The sequence below is a fragment of the Mastigoproctus giganteus genome, chromosome 5 (assembly GCF_048544385.1).
Source record: "Mastigoproctus giganteus isolate SK-2022 chromosome 5, ASM4854438v1, whole genome shotgun sequence".
Lineage (NCBI taxonomy): Eukaryota > Metazoa > Arthropoda > Arachnida > Uropygi > Thelyphonidae > Mastigoproctus > Mastigoproctus giganteus.
In genome coordinates, this window is record NC_143579.1 from 38,263,316 (window position 1) to 38,289,869 (window position 26,554).

The window sequence follows — 26,554 nt, forward strand, 5'->3', positions numbered from 1 at the left end:
TAACATCATTCCAAGCGATCTGCAAGGTTCCCATAAATTTTTTGAAGATGGACAAACTTGACGGTCTAGATAATCCCATATAAGCTCTATTGGGTTTAAGTCAGACGATTCGGGTGGCCCACCGTAATTTTCAATACTCCCTCCTGTTGTTTAGTTGCTAGGAAGTCCCTGAACAGCTTAGTGTTTTGCTTTGGGTCATTGTCTTGTAATATAAAATTTCTTCCACAAAGTCAAATCCAAAGGATATCGCATTATGTTCGAAAATGTTTTCATAGCCTTCTTTTCTTAAAATTCCTTCAATTCTGACGATGTGAACCACTCCAGAAAAACAGAAGCAATCCCAGATCATGATGGAAACACCACCATGCTTGGTTGTAGACACTAAACAATGTGGCACCATTTTTTCCTTCGGTTGATCATCTCACAAACTCTACGCTTGGATCCAAAAATTTCAAATTTGGATTCATTCGTCCACATCACGTTTTTCCACTCTTCAATTGTCCAATATTGATGACTCAGAGCCAAACCAACCGTTTCTTTCGGTTTCCTGGTTTTCGGACCACTACCCGACCATGAAGTCCTGCTTGTTTAAGACGTTTTTACAGTTGATGTAGACACTGGAGTTTCTCTGTTCCTGTTGAGCTCAGCTCAGATTTCAGGTGCAGTAAGTCGTCGATTGCTTTTAGAAAAGAGTGTTATGGTCTTATCTTGTGCTTCCGTTGTTACGCGCTGTCTTTCTGATCGTGGTTTGTCCTTTAAATTTCCAGCCTTCTTGAATCATCGAATGGTAGTTTGTATTCCTTTAAATGAAGGACCTAGTTTTCTTCCAATACTTCCCATGGAATAACTTTCTTTAAACAGAGTTACAATAGCACTTCTCTTTTCAACGCTCAGTTCCTTGTGTCTTGCAATATTTGAGGAAACACACAAAACTTACACCACACTCTTTCTGAATGAATTATCTTTTAAGTTACAGCTCTTAATCCTCAATTTAAATTGCAAAACTCTCTAGAATCATCTACAATCTTCAATAATATTGAAACAATACTCCCACTTTCTAGAATATTCTAGAATCTTTCACAATGTTCTACCATATTCTCCTACGCCTTTCTGGAAATTTCTGAAATATTTCTTAAATATTATTTCAGTTTTTTTAATACATAATTAGGGTTTTGTACATAACAAAAAATATCTGAATAAAAATTTGTAGACAAGATGGTCCTATTTTAATAAAAACTTTTGAAATTAAGAAAAATGAAACGTGATTCCAAACTTTTAGGCGAGAGTGTATACGTGCGACAGCAGCAGCAGTATAGGAAAAACATTTAAATGATTCGAAAACTGATATCAAACTTTCTCCTTCACCTACCTATAGGATGGATCTTGTTCCATCTGACTACCACCTTTGTGGACCACCCAAAGCAGCGTTGCGTGGGCACTGATTTTCAAAATTAAGAAGAGGTCAAAAACTCGTACTCATCTTCAGATTCAACCCAATACTTTCTTTGCCAAAGGCATCAGGAAGGTGGTGGACCGATATAACAAGTTCTTGGAGAATCAAAGAGCTTACAACACATTGAAAAATAATGGTACCGATTTGTCTGTTTTTCCATTTGATGGCATTTATCAATCTGCATATGAATATATACTCTGTTGAAAGATAATCATATCGAAGAAAGCCTGTTGTTTGTTAGTCGATTTCGACCAAAACAACTAAGGCCACAAGGCATCCGCTCCGTTTAGATGGGTCTCAACTGTGGTCCTTTTACGCATTGGTCGTAATCACTGTTCTTTCCACGAAGATGTAAGATGGTTCTGTAATTTGCCAGTGCCGTGTCCTGATTACGTCCTCCCAGTGGAGAGCCCGTTCTCAGTGTCCCCCACCTGAATGCTACTTGTACGCATGATGTTGAACACATTCAGCCTGCAGTCAGATTCCAGTGTAATCTGGAATTTGAGGGCGATGCCATCCCAGATTAGATTGGGCCCTAAAGATCTATATTTTATTAAAATTGTTATTGATCCTAACGTCATGTTTACAATCCTGTCCTTAAATAGAGTTGGTGCAAATATACATAGAAAAAAATATAATCTAGATTTATGTGACCAGATCACAGTACGTAATCTCCTCCATCGTGCATGGAATGACCTGAGTAGTGAATTGCAATTCACCATCCATGTCCAGAGACTCTTCACGTGTTGAAATTGGCTCTCTTGAAGGAAAAAAATATTTGTCTTACTCTTTGGTAAAGATTCTCGTATTGAGTATGGGACATCAGTGACTGTCGAGTATTCATTATAATTTTTAAAATAAATAAGGTTAATTTTTATATAGTAAACAACGTATTATGGTTATTATTGTCATTTACTATATTAACTTTAAAACAAAATTATTCAAAGTAGATCTTAGCTTGATTTGTTAAAACTTTTAATTCTACTAAAATTTTTAAGAATTCCATAATAATAACCCTTAGTTTCCTTGTAGTCACTGAAGAAGTGGTAAGAAAATACTACGAAACGTTTGGCGCCATTATGTACATATTTCGAATTCGAAAATAAATATAATAATTTTGAGTGCTTTATTATCTTCAAGAAAAACAGTTTATCTACTGATCAAACCTTAACACATTATCCTCTTAACATTTACACTATTTTACCAAAAGTTATGGCGCACTTTGGACAGTTGTCAAAACTTTTGGTAGGACACCGAAGATTCAAGACAAATGTTAAGTGTATCATTATGTATTGTTTTTTATACTTGAGGAAGGGAAGAGAGAGAGAAAGCTGGGGGAAATAGAAAATAAAAGGAGAGATAGAAGAAAAGTTTTCTATGAGAATCCTGCCCTCTGGCAATCACGTATAAATTCCTAGTTCTGATCTCGTTTTATGCTATCGGCACTTAAAGAGAACGTTCTACTCAATGGAGAAAGGGAATACTTTTATGGTGTTCTTGCGCACCTTGTGGACAAAGCCTGGATTCGAATTTCTCTTCGACCGGAAGCAATTTTTATGGAGTTTCTTTCACACATGACCGAGTAAGTCGGTCTCAGGTGATGGTCGTTGAGTTTCTTTCGTAAACTATGGTTATTCATTCTTCAAAAACAGATGTACTTATGCCTCGTGGTCTTAATTGCCTTTGCATTTGTTCTAAATAACCTAATCCTTTCTTATCTGTTTACCATTTTAGTACAGATAGGGGTTTGGCCTTTTACGGTGTACACTAAAATAACTGGTTTTTCTTTCAAAAAGATCTGCGCGATATTAGCGAAATGATACTCTAATGATCCTTATCCTCTGAAAGATGCCATTAAAAAGTTCACATCACAGAGATCATGCAGTTTGTGACGTGAACTTTTTAATGGCACTCAGGGCAGGGATAGGTTTATTATATGTAGAACTTTTCCACTTTGTCGTAATGTGACTGAGAAATATACTGTTTACAGTTCGTTAAATGTCAGCGAATTCAAAAGAGGTTTCGAACTCGATCTTAGAGCTTGGATTATTTTATTCTGAGCATGCTGGTAATAAAGATTTGTGTGGTTTCTTTCTCATTTTTAAAAATTATAATTTTCTTCGAGATGCTTCACGTTGCAAGTTCTAATAGTTTATTGTTATGGCAGCTCCAAGTGGCACTCGGTGAACATTGGCGTGCATTTGCGTGTGTAAGTGCAAACATGAATGCTGCCACAGAGCTCAGCAGACCCTTTTGTGGTGATTGTTTCCCTGGTTATCCCCCACCCCCGATCTCCCGTATCTACTCGCTCAGTGAGTGGAGTTGACTTCGACGACCGGATATCCTTCGTCATGCCAAACGGAGAAAGACAGGGAAATTGATCCACCCTTCAGCGCTAATGTGTAGCAGGTGGTTTTTCGAATTATAAGGAAAGAATTGAGAAAATCCCCGAAAGAAACCTCAGAAAACTCTCGAAAGAAACCTCAGAAAAATCCCCGAAAGAAACCTCAGAAAACTCCCGAAAGAAACCTCAGAAAACTCCCCGAAAGAAACCTCAGAAAAATTGCTGAAACCCAACCACATTACGAACAAGAAGGGAAAACAGAATAAAAATGAACAGAAAGAAATAAAAGAAAAGAAAGAATAAACTTAGAAATTTATATCAAATCTTCTACTTTTTCTTTTATCTTACTATTTCACTCTCTCGTTTTCATTCTTTCTCTTTCACTTTTTTCTTGTCTCTCTTTCCTTCCTTTTCTTTCTCTCTCTCTGTCTCTTTCTTTTTTGCTTTCTTACTTCTCTCTCACTTCATTTTTTTCTCTTCTTTTTCTCTGACTTTCTCTTCTATTTCACTTCATTCTCTCTCTCTCTCTCTCTCTCTCTCTCTCTCTCTCTCTCTCCTTTAGTCTCTTCTTACATTATTTTTTTCTCTCCTCTGTCTCTCTCTCTCTCCCGCTTTATTTCTTACACTTTCTTTCTTCTCTCTCTTTCTCTATCTCACCTTTCTCTATCTCATCTTTCTCTCTCACTTCCTTTCTTCTCTCTCTCTCTTTCTCTTCTTTTTCTCTCTATTTCTCTTCTTTTCTCTCTTTCTCTTTTCTTTCTCTTTGTTCTCTCTCTCTCTCTCTCTCTCTCTCACTTTCCTTCTGTCTCTTTTTTCTCCCATTCTTTCTTCTCTCTCGCTTCCTTTCTTTCACTTTCCTTCTTTTCTCTCTATCTGGGCTTTCTTTCTCTTTCGCTTTCTTATCTTTTTTCCTTTCTTCTTTCGTCTTTTCTTTCTCATTTTCTTCTTCTCTCTCTTCGTTCTGTCTCTTCTTTCTCTTTCGCTTTCTTTTTCTCTCTCAAATCCTTTTCTCGTGCTCTTTTTTTCGTCTTTCTCTCTCTCTCGTTTCTTTGTAGACTTTTCAGATCGTTTTCAAAGTATATTTCAATCCTCGTGTCTTTTCTAACGAATATTGATGCTTTATTTATAACACACAAAAACCACCTAAGGACATTTCCCTTTTTCTCTTCATCTTTCATCATTTGCATACAAGTTTCCGTTTATTGTCGAAAGTGGAAAAAGGAATAATATATCGCGGACGCGTTGATAAAGATCAGATGACCTCTGATGAGAATGACCATTTCTTAATTAGCTTTCTACGCAGACACGTGTCCTTTTATCGCACAAATCTGGATTGTTCCTCTCCTATCTGGGTCATGATTATTAACCAACACAACAGTGGATTGCCAATCATCACACAATGAGTGGTATCCGCATCAATATTATTATTTCAATAACTCAAAGAAAATTCAAACTTAAAAGTAAATGTAAGGAACAAGCTATCTATTAATCTCTCTATAGAAACAGTAACTTCCAGTTCCCTTGCAGGATGCCATCCCTGTCAATAAACCATTACAAAGTACTCCTTGTGCTCAACATTGCCGTGTCCTCTCCTAAGCTCAGGTTTCTCCTATCTTAAAAGCCGGCAATAATAATGTGGTAATTATATTTCCTTGACTTATAAAAGCGTGTTGTACAGGAGTAAAATATTTAGCTTGCCACTATTTCAAAGACATACAACCAGCGAAAAAGATCAGATTAATTCTAATTATTTCTATTAAATCCCTTGAGATCTATCTTCCAGTAAGCAACAATTGGAATGTATTTTAATTTCCCCTCTTAATCTCTAGGTCATCGTATAAGGAAGGACAAAATCCATTATAGTTTAAACCTATTATCTTACAAGAGATTATAATTAAAAGTGTCAGTCTTGATGTGACTCAACCACTTGGCATCGGACCAACTTTTAAACAATGGATCCTTATGGTAATTAATCTAACTTATAAAGTTTACGATGCATTCTCTCGATAATTGCATATTTGAGTTTATATTTAAGAACAAGGTTCTAAGAAATCCAAGATACTCGAACTACATATTTTTAAAGTGACGTCATTCATAATAATTATTAATTTCTCAATTATTTCCTGTTAATTCAATCCGAGTGGATGAAAAGTATTGCGTAGAATGGCAGATAGGTGAATGTACACGGAAAACATCTCCCCTCCCCTTTCCTCTTTTGATCCAGGACGATTAAAAAATGAGCAATATAATTTTCATCGAAAGAAAAATTCTTGAAATTGCATAACTTGTTGGATATTGCACTTAAAGTCCATAAGGAGAAGTCCCTGGAAGAATAACTCATATGACCCGGTTGTAGATCACTAGGTTTAGCAGCGAAACCTATGCAGAGCATTTTCTTCCATTCCCTGTCCTTTTTGGGGACAATAAACTTTAAAAGTGGTTGCTGAAGATACAAAAGTCAACAAACATCATCATTATAAGTTCTTCTAAAGATCTTCCCCACCCGACCTTCAATAATTGACAATCGATTTGAAGAAGAGCGAACTATTGTTATAATGGGTAGATTTAGGTTTAAATAATCATCTAATTCAGTGTTTCTCAAACTTCAGATCAAAGGATCCGTAGGAGAAGATAGAGGGATATATAAAAGCTCTTAAGATATTACTCAATTTTTTAGAAATATTTTAAAACATTAAAATCTGCGAAAAATTGAAAACGTAAAAGCGAATAGATCACCAAAGTTTGAGAATCACCAATCTAAAAAAACAACCATTCTAATTAATTCTAATTCTAAACACTGACCATTCTCTAAGTGCCAGCAAACAGACTAAGTTATTGTAAAGAGTAATTACCTGACATATGACTGGAAGGAGGGTTGTAATCCAACTTTTTTAAGATGACAGTCCAAGTTCTTTATATTTAAGTCCAATTATTATGGAGTAAGTTCACAAACAGTTTTAGCAGTCCATTAAAGAGAGCAATGTCCCGGATGGGAACACGATGTAGTTTGTTTACGGTGTATCGGAGGATGTTAAGAGGAGGATGGCGCACACTAAACACCACATCACATGTCAGCGAGTGGAAGTACTCTCACTGGCAGATCAACTCTCACTCTCTCCTTATCAAACGAAACGTTCCAGCTGGTTGCAAGCGTTGCTAGAATACCGTCATCTGCCACGCGACCCGCTTTAAACGGGCGAGCCCTAAGCGCCCTACGCCCATTGGCGGAACGGTCACTGGTGCATCGCGTGTAAGGTTTTTTGACACCTTCCATCTTGCACCTGTCCCGCAGGGAACTAGCGGTGCCGACTGTTACCTGCCGCTTGTGGAGCTTTACCTTTCTCAAGGACCCCCACCGCAGCACGCACACGAACACGAAGAACAAACGCACGCACGGGTAGAAGTCAGGCAGCCAATTAGATGAGGGAGGGACAAAAGTCGCTCCAGATCCGAACGAGCTAAGTCGCGAGCTGCCCCACTTTCGGTAGACTCCTCCCATAGGACGGGTGAGTGAGGAACAAGGTCCGACCATGAAGAGTTAACACTGTCCTGGAGCTACGGGAATCGTTGCCCTGGCGTACTCAGCGACATTTTGATGTCTTGAACCTATCATTATTACGGTAAGAAAGTTTTTATTTATTTCTTTTATTTTTTATTTTTTTTCACGCATTTGTTTGAAGTTTTATGAAATAAATGTTTATCGTAATTTGTATTTTTTCCCCCTTTTTCCTTTTTTTTTTTCTTGCTCAGGAGTTTCGGGAATTTTTCGAGAGAGGGCGCCTCAAACTATTATAGGATCCAACAAGGTTACCATGCAAGTATTTTACACACGCACTAAATTACTTTAAAACCCAGTGTGAATAGAGAGTGATGGAACAGAGAAGACATCCATCCCTCTGGGATTTAACATAATTCCAAATATTTGTAAAATAAATTAACAAAATAAAATAAACCGGAAATAGAATATAGAGAGAACAAACTCAGTATTTGATGCGAAGAGGTAGAGAAGAAAGAGAGAAGAGTGTATATTTATATTGAGAAAGAAACTCTTCTACAGACAGATTGACTCGTGGACATTAGACGGAAGTATACACTTTAAGTACTTCCGTAAACACAGAGGGCGCTGCTGTCGAGAGGAAAAACTTGGAAACGAGGAAAACAGAAATGGACATCACAAACTCATCAGAAATTTAATTTATTTTTTGAAACGTTTGCAGCGACACCTGTCTGCCGAATACTTGTCTCGAGGTTAATTGTTTTTCTGCTAATTTTTCTTTTTCCTTAAATTTGTTCTTTCTCTCGATCTATCTGTCATTTTTATATATTTTTTCTATTTTTCTCTATCTTCTCAATTATCATTCTTTATAGCTTCACCTTTCTTAGTAACTTCCTCGTTTACTTTCTATCTTGTTTTTTTCTTGCTTTTTCCCTGTTTTTTTCTGAGTTGATATCAATTACAGCTGTCAGTTAGGTTATTTGTGTTTATTGATTGATATTTGCAAAAAAAAAAAAAAATTCTGGCCTACCATATAAAGGCGAAACAATCTAGAAATAAATTCTTTTCCTTCCGAATTCTTTTTTTTTTTTTTCAGTACAGGAGATAGGAAGGATGAAAACAGTTGGTAACCGAAGTCATTGATTATCTCCATGGACCTTCGTCTTTGGACCATAGCAGTGAATTCAAGTTTCATTTCAACTCTGCCTAAATTTCTCAAGAACTTCCTGCGCAACTCACCCTCCACCACCTCTGCTTGATTTCGCTGATATATGTCACAGTTCAGTTCTTTGTGGATAGTATGATGGACTCATTTACAGAATTGGTTAGTGTCTTTGCTGTATATTGTAATCCACCCAGGAGATCTTTCGTGAACAGCATCATTGTTTTCTGTCATTGGAACAGTCACGGGTCGTTCAGACTAGTGTTCATCTTCGGTGACTCTACGATCACACTTTTGAATTCGGCAACCTAGTTCTTGATGATGGTACTTGATGCACAATTATCGTATAATCTCCCGTTATATTTGCTTCCCAGCCAGTTTTCAAGCCCTTGTAAGTAGCACAGTTGGTATAATCGCAATCCTCTCCACACTGGGTGGAAAAAACCAAAGTTTGAGTCCGTGGATGACGTGAGGAAATTTTTATGTGACTTTTTTAATAATGTGGCTGAGTTAGTCGGTCTCAGGTGAGGTTAGCATGGTTTTACCGCCGGAAACTCGGGTTTTCGTCCAGCAAACAGAAAATCGATCACAGAACACACGCAATTTACAGACAGGGATATACGGAGCAATATGGCTTTACTCATTGATGCTCCTAAAACCCCTAATACAACAACAATAGTTGTTTCAAATATCAAAAGGGTTTTCATTGTTCCATGACTTTCTTTCTTCCTTTCTTTTTAAATAATTGGTTTTGGTGACGACTGAAAAATGGATTTCATGCATATAAATGTTTAATTTGATATTTATCTTATTTATATGTTTGTCATCCTTACATCCTCACTTCCTTTTATTCTGTTTCTTTTTTTTTTTTTGTTACGTGCTCCCTCCCTCTCTCTCTGCATGTTTTAATCTCTTTTCTTACTTTCAGTCTCTATTGCTCTTACTCTTTCCCTCTCCCATTCTCTCGGCAGTAACTTTCTCTGTCATTTTCTATTTGTCATTATCCAACCTCTCTCTCTATCAGTTTTTCCTCTCTTCTCTCTCTTTCTCTCCCTCTTCTTATCTTTCTCTTTTTATTTATCTTCCTATTCTTATTTTTCTCTCTCTCTCTCTCAATTTCTTCCCTCTGTTTCTCCTCTTTCACTTCATCTTTCAATCTCCGTTCCTCTTTTTCGCTCTATGTCTGTCTGTCTGTCTGTCTGTCTCTCTCTCTCTCTCTCTCTTTTGCCCTCGTGGGTAGCACAGTTGGTAGAATCGCCGTCCTCCTAACACCGGGTGGAAAATACCCGAGTTGGAGTCCCATCGATGGTGGGAGGGATTTTTCTGGGTCTTTTTCATAACGTGGCTGAGTTAGTCGGTCTCAGGAGGGAGTAGTATGGTTTTTCTTCCTGACACTAGGATTTTTCGTCCAGCAAGCAGAAAATCGACTTCCAAACACACGCAATTTACATGGAGCAATATGGCCTTAGTCGCTGATGCTCCTAAAAACCCTACTACTCCTTCTCTCTCTGTCTTTTAGTTTTTCTTTCTGCCTCTCTATCTCTCTCTCTCTCTCTCTCTTTCAATCTTTATTGCTGTGTTTCACTCCCCTCACTTTCGCTCCGTTCTCTTTCCTTTCTCTTCCTCTCTCTCTCTTTATCTATCTTTCAATCTTTTCTTTTCAACTTTTTATCACTGTTTCTCCTCTCTTTCTTTATCTCTCTCTCATTGTTTCTTCTCTGGACTACTGAAGTATGAAGACCCTGAAAAGGGTCTGCCTTCCTTTTCATTATTTCTGTATATTCCATCTTTCACCTCAACCTGTCTTTATACATTTCTCTCCCTTTTCTCTCTTCCCCCACTTCGCTCTCCTCCTCCTCCTCCCTAGTCGCTTTCATTTCTCACCCCTAGTCTTTTACTCTCTCTTTTTCTAATTTATTTCCGCTTAATCTTCCTCACTGCTCTCCTCGTTTTTATTTATTTATATTTTGCTTTTTAAAGTCCAAACCTAATTTCTCTCTTCTCTGCCTTAAATAATATATCAAACTTCATTTCATTTTTCATAACATTCCCTTACTTTTTACGAGTGCCATTCTAGCAATTTATCCCCCCCTACCAATCCATTAAAGAGCTTTATTTATCATAAACCACATTCCTGTAAAAGAACACAACCTCCCCTAACAATCATTGTGGGAAAGTTACAACTTTGATAAATCAAACTGAAGCGAACCGTGGAAGGGTTCTTGGAGCCAAAGTACAGATCAACGATTATTGGAGAACTGAGAATATTATTACCGAGAAGATAGGTAGGCGTGCTCAAAAAGTGGATCACCTAAGTTTACCGTACCAGTTCGTCAGTGCCCAGCTCCAGGCAATGACTGATGCTTATCAATAAATAAAATGTCACTTTCAGAATAATGCAGTAGTGCCACGTTCAAATCCATCTTTCATTGCCCCGGGCTTGGTGGAGACTGTTTGCTGCTTCTCCTAATTGCGGACCAAAAAAATGAGCAAGGGGTTGTAAGGAACCACGTAGTTTATTCTACACATAAGCCTCTCTATCATCTGGGTCATCACCTGCATGGCTCCCTCTATCGGGAAGGATTACAAGTTTGTAGGGTGTGGTCTACATATCCAGCTAAGAAGCAAAGCTGCATCTCAAGTGCTGTATGTTCTCAAACACACGGCTTGATGATTATCTTGTCCGCTTTTTTGTTGCTGTTATTTTAATTGTATTTCTGTGTACAGTGGGTTGGGCGTTCGTGTTTTTTTTCTTTTTTTCCTTCCAGGGATTTTTAGTGCATGGAACAACCCCCCCCATCCTCCTCCTCCTCCTAGTCAATCTTTAGTGATTTAAAGAAGAAAACAAGCGGTTGAAATTTGTTGTTTGGAAAATAATAGTTTTGAATGTCTCGATGAGATTTGTTGAGAAATAATTTGGAGATAGCATTGCTTCTGGTGAGATGGAATTTGGTGGATGGACTAGATACTCGGGGACAGAAGAGTCGAAAAAAGTCTCAAAATCTTTCAGAGTTATGCAATTTTTTTGTTACTTTGCGCTTTCGCCCAATTGGCAGGTTATAATCTCCACGAATTCCGCCATGGTTTCTCAAACATAAGGTGAGATCACCTAATAGTGATATTAGCAGTTAAACGTCCAACAGCTTCGAAGACAACAGCAGAGCCGGTTCCACTAATTATTCCATACTCTACTGCCCACAATTGCAATAATTATCTCCTTAAGCAATCAAGGCCCAAAGACAGGATGCTGCCAAACAACATACGACTATCAATTAGACAATCCTGTTCTCATTGCACTACAAAATAGGCAACCAGCAGTCAATTGGTTTGGCCACATCTTTTGATATTAATATCGATCTTCAGTACTAATGTTTTTGGCACTGACAACCGATTATATACTCACTGGCTAAAAAATAAGAAAGCTTTGCAATTGACGTCAACAGATATTTAAACGTATGGTATGAAAATGTCAGTTGTCACATGGTATGATCTCAAATTCCTTGGTAAATACTGTACTCTTTTCTGTGGCTTATTAGTCAATCTGGTCGTGGAGAAGATAGGTGACCTTTCTGATTTTCAGAAAGGTGTTATTGTTAGAGCATGTTTAGCACGAACCACAATTGGAAAACAAAGAAAATCACTGGTGTGTCGAAACCACCCATTTCAAAACTATACAATGAGTGAAGGAAGAAAGGAGAATGCAGTTCTGGAAGGAAGAAATGTGGAAAAAAGTTGGTACTCCAAAAATGAGAGCGCAACAATTTAAAGCAATGGTGCGTCAGAATAGAAAGTCCAGTGTGCAGCAAATGATCGTATGTCTATTCCAAAGCCAATTCTTTCTTTAAAAGATCGAACGATTCGACTGGAGTGGTGCTGCCAAAGCCAAAACTGAACAGTGGAAAGAGATCATGTTGTCTGACGAGTCTCGATTTACACTTTTTTGCACCAATGATAGGATGAGAGAGTGGCGTGAACTCAAATTGTCTCCTGTCCACCACACAAGTAGCTGGAGGTTGTATCATGGTATGAGGATATGTTCTATTAGTACGGAGTGGGTCCACTCTTACCTGTAGGAGGTCGTGTTACCTGCAATGAATATCTTTCTTTCAGAAACATAGAAACCTCATCGTACTGTTCCCATTCCTGGCCGCCTAATTCATTCTTCAGATCTGAATCTAATTGAGAATATATCTGGGATACTTTGGCCAATTCTGATTTGATGTCAGGATAATTTTATCAGATAAACCATCATTAGTCTTCGACATGGTGGACAATTCGATTTCCGAATTTAAATGATTCTGCAAAGGTTCTGCAAAGTTTACAGGGCAGAATGCCTGATCAGATCCTACCCAAGATGTACAATATGTCGTTAAACGAGTAAGTCTGTAATTTTGAGTTTTCATTGTGCGCTTGCGTGTACGGTTTAACCCTTTGTTGCAGACGTAATTATTTCTGTTGGTACTACAAAGCAGACGACGTTTGACTGATGAAACGAAAATCTCTATGCTAATAACACGACGTATAAAAAAAAAGTCAGCCAGAGCGTAACAGATACGCTTTTGTGAGCTAGAAAGAGATATTATTAGGGTCACCGTACCATCTGAACCTACCTTACAAGATGGAAAGGAACTTCACTAAACCTGAAGGTTACGAACCTCTAGTGTCGAAAGCAAATTCGATATTCACTAGAAAAATATATTACCGTTAAGATAGACAGATAGACGTAGCCAGGAAGCACTTAATTAAGTGTCAGATACGTTGGCTTAGTTGAAGGAAAAGAAAAAAAAAATTAGCAAACAGACCCAGGTCAGTGGGAAGTACGTACAACAGGTTGCTTGCAACGGTTGTGTACCAGTGCGTGCAAGCAGACATCTCCAGATCCCGGGGGTACCTCCCTGGCCCGAGGACACGCATTAAATAGGACGTTATCTCCATCTTGAGCAGCTATTGTTAGTGCCTATCTTCTGTTTTTAGGCTTCTAGCTCCGTGCGTATGTGTTCACCTCTGTGTGGGCCACGGCACACATACATTCTTTTTATTTATTGGTATCACGTTAACACCAAAAAAGTGACCAACATACGGTTGTGGCTTAACTATCGACAGATGATGGCGTGGATACGAAAAGTATCCACATCTGTTAAAACCTCTTCGATGTACTTAACTTCCTTTAAGAACAGCCAGGCTGATCATGACTGGTCACCATTATTTTTTATTCAAAGTATTCACGCTACATTCCATTAGCATTTTGTCGAACATGATTCTCTTACAGGGACTCGTAATTACTTGATTATTCCACTTCATCCCTTGGGTCAATTGTGTGTCGATTTGAATGTAGTTTCAGGAAATTCATTAAATTACAATGTAGATCAGCACCGTTTATGGAGTTCTTTGAGGAAAACTTCGATGAAAAATTTTCCGAATTAGAAAACCGAAGCAACAAAGTAAGCTAAAAATACTCCTTATCTAATAGGCCTATCTAATGAGCGGGGGAAAATAGAAAACTCATAAATACATTTTCAAAAATTTGTGTCGATGCTTTCGCCTTTTGGCACTACATCAGACGTGATTAATTCAAGGGGCAGTAGACCATGCTATCTTGTGCTCTGGATCTCCTGTGCAAGTAACGGCATTCGTTTTAAATTAAATGCTTAAAGTGACATCTCATCGAGTTACCCAGCATTTATAGCGAATATTAAAATAAATTTGTTGCGTCGATGTGGAAAGGGAACGTTAAGAAGTTAATAAAATCCCCTACTTACCAAATTTGTATATAAAATGTCTATATACCACTTAAAATCTTCCAAGCGATGAGTCAACTGAGGAGAAAATATTTTCTATTGAGGAATTTTTATCCTCAATAGAATAATTCGAAATGCTAAATTTTTCCCCTCTCAGTGAAATTTTTCTCCTCAGTGGAATAGTTTTAAACGATGCATTTAATCTCAATAATTTCAAATGCTACATTTTTCTCCTCAGGAGAATGATTTTAAATGCTGCATTTTACCCTCAGTACAATAATTTAAAATGCGACGTTGTTCTCCGCGGTGGAATAATTTTAAATGCTACATTTTTACTCTCAGAAGAATAATTCCAAATGCTAATTTTTTCTCCTTTGCATAATTAAAATGTTTCAAATGCAAATTTTTTCCCTCAGTTTAACAATTTAAAATGATACATTTTTCCCTGTTTCAAATGCTACATTTTACGCTCACTGGAATAATTCCAAATGCTAAATATTTCTCCTCAGTGGAATGATTTGAAATGCTGCATTTTACCCTCAGTAGAATAATTTAAAATGCCACGTTGTTTTCCACCGTGAATAATTTTAAATACTACATTTCCCCTCTCAGTAGAATGCTAGATTTTTACTCTCAAAAGAATAATTCCAAATGCTAATTTTTTCTCCTCAATTTAACAGTTCCAAATGCTACATTTTTCCTTCAGTTTCAAATGCTACATTTCTACGCTCAGTGGAATAATTCCAAATGCGAAATTTTTCTCCTCACTAGAATAATTTTAAATGGTACATTTTTCTCCTCAGTGGAATAGTTTTAAATGATGCATTTAACCTCAGTAAAATAATTGCAAATGCTAGATTTTTACTCTCAGTAGAATAATTCCAAATGCTAAATTTTTTCTCCTCAGTGTAATTCAAATGGTTCAAATGTTACACTTTTTCCTCAGCGTTAATAGTTTCAAACGCTACATTTTTACCCTTAGTGGAATAATTGAAAATGCTAAATTTTTCTCCACAACAGAATAATCCCACCTCTAAAATTTCCTCCTCAGCATTCTAGCTTCAAATGCTAAATTTTTATCCTCAATATTAGTTTTAAAATACTGCATTTTTCTTCTCACTATTATAGTTTCAAATGCTACATTTTCCTATTCAGTAGTATTTCAATAAATGTTTTGATTAGTTCGTTACTTTCCAATGATCAACTAGGTTGTCGCTTTTTGAATCTAAACTGACTTTTCTCAAACAGTCCAATAAATACATCTTCACCTACAAATAAAGAGAGAGAGAGAAAAGAAAAGAATTATTCGCCATTAAAGACTGCCAATTTAAATTTCGCATCACGATAATACTCACATCATCGCTATCCACCAAAACAGGTATTCACCCCTTCTGCCTGCGATAGTGACTCATTTAAATGGACCAAGAAACATCAGCAAAGAAACCATGGGTTACAGCAAACCTCGGTTACAGAAAAATGCGGTTACAACAAACGTATATTATAGCAAATCTTGATTAGAGCCAAGAGGAACTCTTTCTTCTGTTCATAAACGTCTCTTTTTCCAATCGTTAACGAAATAATGAGTCTTCAATAGAAATGGTAAATTGATGAAGACAACAATAGCCATACAATGCTTACTGTTATTAGTGAGCGGGTTACTTAAAACGGGTGGAAAAAAAGTGAAAACCCAGTGGGGACCTACAGCTTTAGGTGAGTTTTTCGCGATTACGTCACAGCTGATGCAAGACAAAGTGCCTCATCCCCTTATTGTTGTACGCGCGCTGAAGGGTTAACTTAATATGAACACCTGCCTATACCACCCTTTCTATCCATTCGTCACTTACTCCTATTAAGATGCCACAGCTAGAAAGTACCTGTGCAGTCCATCATTAGCTGCTCTTTGCCATACTACAACGCGAAAGCATCCGACAGGTTATCATTTGAAGTCATTAGTTGGTGCAATGACGTCACAAGAAATGAGGAGAACTTGTCCCGTCGCTACTGTACGCAGATAGACACTTAGCAACAAATAGCTCGTGTTAGAGACAGAGAGAAAGATGAAAGAAGGAGATAGATAGAGAAGGTAATGGAAAAGACGATAGAGGGAAAACAAAAGGAAGAGTATAGATATTCGGAGTAAGATTGCGAGAGAAATAAGAAAACAAAAAAGGAAGGAGAGAGAAAATGAAAGATTGGCATTTGGATTAACAGAAAGACACAGAGAGAGAGAAAAATGTAGGAGAAAGAAGTGGGTATTTAGTTTAACAGAAAGATCGAAGAGAGAAGCTGAAAGAGGATGGCGAAAATGGAGAGATAGATAGAAGGGGAAGTGGATGGATAAATAGCTGGATAGAAAAAATAGAATAACCTGAGAGAAAAAAGAAAGGTCCACATTTAGGTTGACAGAAAAACTGAAAGAGAAAAAAATTGAGGTGAGATAAAGAGGGGACAAAGACACAGAGAGAGAGAGAGATTGGCATTTAGATATTAACAGAAAGACAGAGAAAAAGAAAAAATCTAAGAGAAGGAGCTGGGAGTTTAGCTGAACCGAAAGATCGAAGAGAGAAGTAGAAAGAGAATGACGAAAATGATGGAGAGATAGATAGAAGGGAAAATGGATGGATAAATAGCATGATAGAAAAAATTAGAACAAAATAGCCTGAGAGAAAAAGAAAGAACCATATTTAGGTTAATAGAAAAACTGAAAGAAAGAAAAACTGAGATGAAAGAAGGGGGGGGGGCAAAGACACACAGAGAGAGAAAGATTCACATTTAGATTAATATTTTTTGTTTTTTAAACATGGACAGAAATACATTTTTTATTTAGATTAATGATCGAGGTCAAAGATAGAGTGATAGACGGTTTGAAAGGAGGCATATTAAGGCGAGAGAAAGAAGAGATAGATCAGGATCGAAATGGGAAGGGAGCAGGGGAGAGAAAATAGAGGGAGAAACGAGAGAGGGAAAACTGAGGCAAAGAGAGAAATTAATAGACATTTTAGAGAGGTGAACAGTGTTTAATAAGTTTCTAGTATCTTTTGTGTCTTATGTCATCTAGGGGCCGTACAGAAAGAAGTGGGAGTAGAGGTCTGAGGCCCCACTTCTCGATTCACTGCGAAGATGGTTAGCTCGCGACAGTTTACCTAACTGCTGCATTCCGCGGAGTCAGAAGATGCTCAGACGGAAGTTGTGATGTCGTGTCAACGACCCTATTGTGTAGAGCATTGGGAACGGAAATTGCAGGTGTACGTAGTGTACAGAGAACGTTAAGAGCAGAAGAATGAAGGCCATTCCCCCAATCTTACAAACGAACGTGACCACCTGGTGAGACGCGCATCAAAGTCAGCCCGTCTGTCGACCAAGTAGGTGGCGCGCACGAGTTGCTTACAAATATGTCACTCATTACGATGGGTGCTGTCACCAGGAAATGCTCAATAGATCCGATCTTCCTTATAAACCGAGTCACTTAAAATATCATTAATGTCATTTCGCCTCAACTTGAGCTCGTCAGGTGGACAATTCTATTAAATGTCGTTAACGAGGTATTTATTAATAGTGTGTGACCGAGTAACCACGAGAACGAACAAACAAAAAAATAAATAAATAAAGTGCACAGTCTCACTCTTTCCTTCAACAGTTCATTTGAAAATTGCATTCATAAAGGGCGGAACTTACCTTGTTTTATTGGCAAAGAGAGAACCGCAGTCCAAACACTTTAAGAGTCCGTCTACATGTTGAGGGGGCTGTGAACAAGTATTATAGCTCTCAACTGCAGAGGATGAAGTTTCACTTACTGCTCTATCCGTAGTTTGCCTTGGGCCAATTTCTTCTGGAAAAGAAACAAGGAAATGAGTTTTGGGTTTCAAATTAGGCCTAGCGGTCATAGACCGTGTAGCTTTGGATGTTTTACTTTTTGGGCGAATCGGACAGGGTGGGGCCGCCTTAGTAGACTGGTTTTCTGCTCTTCTCTTTTTAGACCGCGTATTGTGAATGCACCCTGACTGAGGTGTTACGGTTGCATGTACGATAACCAGGAAATTTGGTCTTTACAACGTGCCTCCTAGTATAAGTATCTGTTAGGGTGGACTTTCTGTTACGAATTCAACCATGATTGCAGTTTTAACTCGGAAAAGTCAGTTAGATTAGTAGCAGGAAGGAATCCCGTGTATCTTTTATTAGCTGTCGAGGGTAGGGGGACACTTCATTTCCTTTACGTTCTTTCTATTGTAGTAGTAACCATGACAAATCAATTTAGAAGTGTACGCGCCAGATTTTTTTTCTGCCTCAGTAGCCGGGTTGTTGTTGTTGTAATAGGGTTTTAGGGACATTAGTGACTAAGGACATATTGCTCCACATATAGTGTCAGTAAATTGTGTGGTCGATATTGTTTGATGGACGAAAAATTCGAGTTTTTGGGAGAAAAAAACCATGCTACCGTCACCCGAAACCGACTAACTCGGCCACGTTTGGAAAAAGGTCCTTAAAAATTCCCCACGTCATCGACGGGACTCGAACTCAGATCTTTTCCACCCGTTGCGTTGGCGATTCTACCAACTGTACTACCCACAGGGGTTTAAGAGTTCTTATTTGTATGATGGTTTTTCTACAATTATAGGATGGTGCTAAGTCCAGGTTGTGAATATACTAGATGTGGATGATTGCTACCACTAACGATACCCTGAGTTTTTCGATGGTGTTCAATGTCCAAGGCTGCTGCGAAATACTCTTACAGTGGGCCATAACGGTAAATCAGTCTGGCAGTTTAGGTCAGGATAGTTTTTCTTCAAAAAAAAGAAAGCGCTTAAAGATACTTCGTTCACTTGGAGAATGAGACGAAGGAGACAGTCGTTGTATTAGTTTCATTAGCAGTTATTAGAGGGTGTTCCTCATTCAGTGAGACTGGAATCAACGTTTCAGTGTCCCGAGTGTTTATTTTTAATCAGATGTTTAAAAATTACAAAAAAAAACCCAATTTATTTTACAGTTTTTGTTATCGTGGTAGTTTTGTAATTATTAAAGATGTTTGCCCATTATTCTTTTATATATTTGCTTTTAGGGATCCTATTGGACAGCAGTGTGTATGACAGTTCCATGGCCATCCAATTTTTCCTATACAGTTCAAGAACTCAGGAGCAAAATTATTGGTATTAGAATGGCCAAATGATGCAAGGAAGACTACTTTTTCAGCTAATGCCAAAAAAAGGAAGAAAATAAAAATAATTGAGAACTACTGTGCTGCCACTTTATTAGGTACACCCTTGCTGGTTTGTCCCACAACGTTGAAAGTCACATTACCACAGTTGTGGATATAAATGCAGCAGAACAACCTTTCTAGTATCAGTTAAGCGTACAAACCGTACCAAGAATTGGGAAAAAGAGTGATCTAACGGACTTCGAACGTGGCATGATAGTAGGTGCAAGACGTGCTGGATAAAGCATCTCTGAAACGGCAGTTCTCCTGCACTTTTCACGTACCACAGTTTCAAGGGTGTATCGAGAATGGTGCAACGTACAGAAAACATCCTCTCAACGGCACTCCTGTGGAAGAAAAACGTTTGTTGATGAGAGAGGTCATAGGAGGATGGCTAGAATTGTGCAAGCAAACAGACGGGCCACAATGTCGCACATCACGTCAGAATACTACCTTGGTGTGCAGAACAAAATATCTCAACGAACCACTAGTCGCACTTTGTCACGAATGGGCTACAACAGCCGACGGCCACGTCGCGTACCTTTGTTATTAGTGAAGAACAAGAGAGCATGCCTCCTGTGGGCACAGCAACACCAGCATTGGACTATCGAGGATTGGAAAACACTTGCTTAGTCTGACGAGTCGAAGTTCCTGGTGCATCATGTTGATGGAAGGCTCAGGATTTGGCGAAAACGACATGAATCTATGGACCCATCATGTCTGACGACTACTGTGCAAGGTGGTGGGAGCAGTGTTATGGTGTGGGGAATGTTTTCTTGGCACACGTTGATACCCATAGATTCACGTGTGGATGCCACGTCGTACCTAAACATCGTTGCTGATCAAGTGCATCCGTTTATGTTGACAGTTTATCCTCAGTCAGATGGTTACTTCCAGCAGGATAATGCTCCAGTGCATAAAGACCGAATCACTATGGAATGGTTCCAAGAACATGGCAATGATTTTTCTTTGCTGCAGTGGCCCACTCAGTCTGCGGATCTCAATCCTATTGAACATCTTTGGGACAAGCTGGAAAGGGCTGTTCGCTGCAGGCCTACACCTCCATCGAATCTCAAGGAACTGCGTGACACACTCATGTCTGCATGGTACTCCGTTCCTGCACAACCGTTTTCAGCTTCTTGTTCAATCCGTGCCTAGACGAATTCAGGCTGTTTTGAAGGCTAAAGGAGGCTCAACACGCTACTAGGTAGGTGTACCTAATAAAGTGGCATCACAGTGTATATGAACAGAACGAGCTACACTTAAATAAGGAAATTAATAAGATTTCCACTCTTAAGAAAGACCTTAAGAAAGAAAATTTGCAAACCCATGTTTATACAATTACTCGCTGAGAAACTATATTGGATGCAAAATATTTTAAAACATTTAAAAATCTTTAAAACATTATAAACATTTTAAAAAGCTTAAAACATAAAGCTGACAGATTTTAAAAGTTTAAATATTTAAAACATAAAAAACTGAAAGATTTTAAAGGTTTAAATATTTAAAAATTTTAAAAACTTTAATTTTTAACGTTTAAAATCATAAAACATTTAAACGTTATAAAACTTTTGAGTATTTGAAAGCGTATAAAACATTATGACAATATTATGAAACGTTTAAAAACAAAAAAACATTTAAAACAAATTAATCGTTCGTCTATTTTAATCTTATAGTAGACTCCATTAGTTATATTTAGAAATTGTTTATATATATTTTTTATTTGTAAGCTTTTTTATTTAATAATTTCAAATCGTATACTGATTTGTTTTGTTACCAGCCAACATGGCAGTTAATAGAAAAGTAATGAAGAAAATATTTAAATAAAAATTAATATAATAATCCGCAAATTAAACATATATTATTAGAGATAATACTAATTATTTTACAGTTTTATGCAGCTAACAGCCCAGACTTCTCTAAACGAGCGACCGATGGCAATTCCCCAAGAATTTGCAGTGATTTATAGATATGAGATGGCGAATACCATGCCCTGAAGACATTGGCCGATGCTCCAGATGAAGACATTGTCGATTACAGAATTCTGGATGGAAACGCGATGCACTCTGGATTCATTACATTTGGTGTGGCTTCTTCTACTTTAGATTAGTGACTACCGCCTGTTCAAATAATGTAAAGTTCGTTTTTTTAAACGATCCTAACATGCCTTGGACTTATAGTGTTGTCCCTTAAAGAAGGCATCTCCAGCGGGGTAGGCTACCTACGACAGTGATGCCAGAGGCGATCCTATAGACTACCAGAATGGCACCAAGAAGTGATTTCACTTAATCATCCTAACGAGGCAGCATGTAGTCCCCTTCCACCCAGTTTCAAAATTTCGTCACTAGCCTAGAAACCTGGAGTGAAGTCGGCAATCCCGCCCCCAACCAGAAGGATCTCGACAAATCATTGAAAGGTCTGCGACCCTTGAACTATAGTATTTGCTTCACTGTACTGCACTCCTTTTCCAAATATCCTGTAGGCAGAAATCATTAGGACCTATTAACACCCTCAACAAAGAATCCAGACAATGGTTCTATTCCACCGTGGGTGTGAAAGTGGTGTTAAAATGACGGAGGCGGGTAGTTTTATCAGCTGTCAACAAACGCCCTTTGATCGCAACAACATTGGCGTTTCAGATTTGACCTTTTTATCGCCACTATTGGGGTACTTCTAATACACGTCAACAGAACTATCATACAGGTTTCGTATCATTGAGTTTAGAATTCTTATTGGTCAGAATTCTTCCAGTTCGGTGAGAAATTAAGAAGTCCATAAGTAATATTTTAAAAAATTAATTTTTGATTTGAGGACTGGACCGACCTTCTTTTCAACTTCCCTCCAGTAAGTCCCTCACAAACGTAGTGATGAAGTCCTTTTAAATTCTGGTCACAGCCCTTGCTACAGTTGCGATATCAGGCCAAGAGGTACAACTGAAACAGTTTTATTTTATTTTTATTTCTAACGACCCAGCTCTATCATTAAAGGATTATAATGCGCGGAAAAATTAGTACCGCTAGACTCTTTACCCACCCCCACAAGAATTACTCGAAAGAAAAGCAAAGACAGAAAGAAAGAAAAAGGAGGCCCGTACAAAAAGCTTTTCTCTGTTACAAATTAAAACGTGATATATTCAAAACGCACGTGGGATACGATCGTGTCCTCAGTCCTGTCTAATTATATTTTATTTTAAAATGAATATGAAACAGATAGACGGGAGGGGATTTCACGTGTCATGTTCATTCAGAACACCGGTTCACCGTCCATGACCTCACTTCACTAAAAGAGAAATATCTAAATTGTGTTAATTAAGAGAAGTGTTCGTATCTTGGTTCTAAGAAGTTCTATGGGTGGAAGACAGGATTTTGACAATAAGAAATAATTTAAAGAAGCACAAAATACTTTACAAAGCTAAGTTTTGCGTTCAGGAGACACATCGGGTGTTAGCCTTGTGAATGCGTGTGTGTGTGATCTAATTAATATATGCAAATTACACGGCATGCACTGCTGGAAATAGCTTCCCCATACAAATTTAAATTAGAATCCAGAGGATATACAGTATATCGAAGAAAAGGCCACTGCTAAGCGTTTTTTTTTAATATATTGTTAATAACAATCCTTTATTTACCTTTTATATACGAGGGGGGGATTGAAAAGTTCGTGGCTTGAGTATGAATGGGTAGTGGTACAGTGTTAATTTTTTTTTAAATATCTCAAATAGCAACCCATCAAGTTTCACACAATTTCAATGACGACTTTTTTGATTTCAGGTCCTAAAGTCAACAAAAGTTGTGCGAATGAGGAAAGATGGACAAAATCAGTCTCCCTGCAGTCATGCAATAGTTGGAAAAAAAAGGACTAAAGCCAAACGCAATTCATGGGATATGGTCTCAACTTTAGGAGAGGATGTCCCTTCCTAATTAAGAACTGAGTAGAAGAATTTAAAAGTGGGAGGGAGAGATGACCCATGCTATGGAAGACCTGTAACGTTTATCACTCCAGAAGTTGTTGACATGATCATGATCTGTCAGTGTACATGATCTGGTGATGATCGATTGACGAATGACAGTTCGGTACATTGTCAGCGTCTTGGGCATCTCATCTGAACGTGTGTACCATAATAACATTGGTTTTCACTATGAAAAAGATGTCTGCCCTATGTAGACAAAGTCTACCCTAAATCTCCAACATGGTTTTCCTGACAGCCTGCATACAACATTCCTTCTGACAGAACATGGTTCCGTCAAAGCCAAACACACATCTTTAGGAATCACTGGGGTTTCATACTGCCTTTGTGGGGCTTTGGAGAGCGTCTGATGCATGACTATCCCTACCTTTATGGGGCTCCGGAAAGCTGGTCACATCTGATGCATGACTGTCCTCTATGAAGATCTACGAAGTCAAATGATTTCGAGACCGACCTTCCTCCCAAAGGATCAGGAAAATCATCTCCTGGGTAGCAACGAAGAATATAAAGTCTTCAAGCACTTTGCCCAGGAGGAAGAAATCTTTGCCTCAATACCATCAACTACATCTTCCCACCTAATGATGTAATTAGAAATCCTTACTGATTATGAAGGGTTTATCTGAAGAGTCTGGTAACCCTTCCAGGATGGATACCAACTTAGAAGACCTGATGTGTGTTCTAGAGAACCCATACGGGCTTGTTCTGCCACTAGCCTGCTTGCCAATTGACAGTCAGGACCAGGCAAATTAGCCTGGTCCACTCTGCTTCCCCATTCCTATACTCAACTCGCCTGATGGAATCCTCTCCGTCATCTTCGGGGATGCCTTCCTCTACATCCCCAATACTTCTTACTTTCCCTCCCCTTCTAGACTGCTTCGCTTCCCACACTCTAACTTTATTAATTTTTCCTTTTTTAAATTTTATTTATTATTTATTTATTTTTTTAAATTTTGTCTGTCTCCATCCAGGAAGCTTAGCTGATCCAGACAGAGAAAAGTCAGAGAATAATGGGCTGCCTGGCTACCTCCTAGTGATGTGTGCGGGCAACATTGGGTCCCACCAGGGACCCTGCAGCCAAATGCCAGAACCCAACCCAACACAACACAACACATTCAACGTAGAACACTTTTCTGGCATTTACGGTAGTATATACGGCGCAGATGTGGGAAACCACAGGTGGCGCCTGACCTTAACACTATGCACACTATGAAAAATGGTGTGAGCACGATGGTGCTCACACCATCGGGCTCACAAAGTTGTTCACAGCAGATCAAAAACTCACAAAATTGTCGAGCCAAGTGAACATTTGCGTTGTTTTCGAAACAGATTCAGCAAATTTCCTGCAAGGTTTGTGATCATGGATGAGACACGGGCATATCAATTTCAGTCAGGGACAAAGGAGCAGTCCAAACAGTGGAAACACAGCTTTTCTCTCCCTTCAAAGGGAGCCAAGTCGATTCCTTCTGCTGGCAAGGTAATGGAATCGGATTTTTTGGGATGGAGTGTTACTAGTGGATTACTCTGAGAAGGGCCAGACAGTCACGGGGCATATTAGGCAGGCCAGAAGAGGCGTATGTGTGAAAACATCAAAGACAAACACCAAGGAGAACTCAGCAAAGGAGCCTCGTTCCACCAGGTGACGTCATTCCTGGTGCAGTGGATTCATTCCTGGTGGCCCAAGAGGAAAACTTTCTTAGCAGCTGGATTCAACGCGTTGCACCATCGGTAGTCAAAGTGTATTGACTTCAAAGGGGACTATGTTTAAAAGTAACATGTTACCAGACTCTTCAGATAAACCCTTCATAATCAGGCTACGAAATTTACAAACTTCCATAGTACATACTTCTAATTCTAGAATGCAATTAAGTGTTGAAAATATTCAATAAAAAAATAACAGCAACTAACTCTTTATACTTCATTAAATATAATATGCCAAATCTTTCCGTGCATGTTATTATAATTTAATGACAATTATCCCAAATACGTTTCGTAACTTACAAACTTTTCAGGAATATTTTATAATGATATGTTTTGTAACCTAGCAATGTTTGCCGCGTGGTGTACATTTCATAACCTAGCAACGATTTTTGCATATAATATTGCATTTCATAAACTATCGATGCTATTGCACATAATGTACATTTCGTAACTTAGCAACGGTTTTTTCAAAACATGTACATTTCGTAACTTAGCAACGGTTTTTTTCAAAACATGTACATTTCGTAACATAGCAACGGTTTTTTCAAAACATGTACATTTCGTAACTTAGCAACGGTTTTTTTCAATAAATGTACATTTCGTAACTTAGCAACGGGTTTTTTTCAATAAATGTACATTTCGTAACTTAGCAACTGTTTTTTTTCAAAAAATGTACATTTCGTAACTTAGCAACGATTTTTTCACATATTATTGCATTTCATGAATTGTCTGCGTTTTGCAGGATATCTATATTTCATATCCTAACAACGGTTTTTTGCACAAAATGTATATTTTGTAACCTAGCAACAGTTCTGGCAGTTAACAAGCTTAAGTTTCGTAAACTAAGAAATTATTTTTCTACTCAATAAGTACGTTTCATAATTTTGTTGACGACTTGGAGAGTGTTGTAAGAAAGTAATTTTCGTCCTTAACTGTTAAGAGGAAAATGAGTAACTATTTTCGGATGGTATGCTTTCCCGGGGATGGATTATAAAACGACTGTACTATCCTGAACATGTCGGCCACTGCTGATGACTGCGACACCATTTCAAACTTCGTTCCTGTGCGCTGTACTTATTAACAGGTGCTACAGTGCGTGAAGGAAGTAATTTTCGTAGTCTTCTGAAATAAAAGAAATCTGCAAGGGGGCTTTCCCAGCAAGTACTTCCAATGTAATCTAATTATCATTGCAGGTATTCCCTTTAAATGTTCATTCGGTTCAACTTGACAGCTTTTATATGGAAATAAGGAAGAGAAAACGTACTTTACAAAGCAATTATCATGTTGAGAAACGAATGTCTCTTTTCGATTTCGAAGTCAGACGTGTGTAGATGCACAGAAGGAAGTTTGTTCTTTATGGTTTTAACATCAACACCCAAATGCATCACTGAGAAGAGGGAAGGGAGGGGGGAAATGAAACGAAAAAACAATTTTATAGACGTTTCTAGGTGAGATCTTGAATTAATTTAACGGAAGACGTTTCGAGGTGGGCTCTGAATCCATCA

The 26,554-nt window shown here is 38.1% G+C and overlaps 1 protein-coding gene across 1 annotated transcript in view; it reads right to left on the reverse strand.

Moving 5' to 3' along the window:
• The window catches only part of LOC150085312 (histone-lysine N-methyltransferase MECOM-like), an 81,808-nt gene that overhangs the window by 19,525 nt on the left and 35,729 nt on the right, over positions 1 to 26,554 (reverse strand). The window contains exon 2 of the mRNA XM_090373143.1: positions 17,869 to 18,022. Coding sequence (XP_090229269.1) covers positions 17,869 to 18,022 — 154 coding nt within the window. The remainder of the gene's footprint in view (positions 1 to 17,868; positions 18,023 to 26,554) is intronic.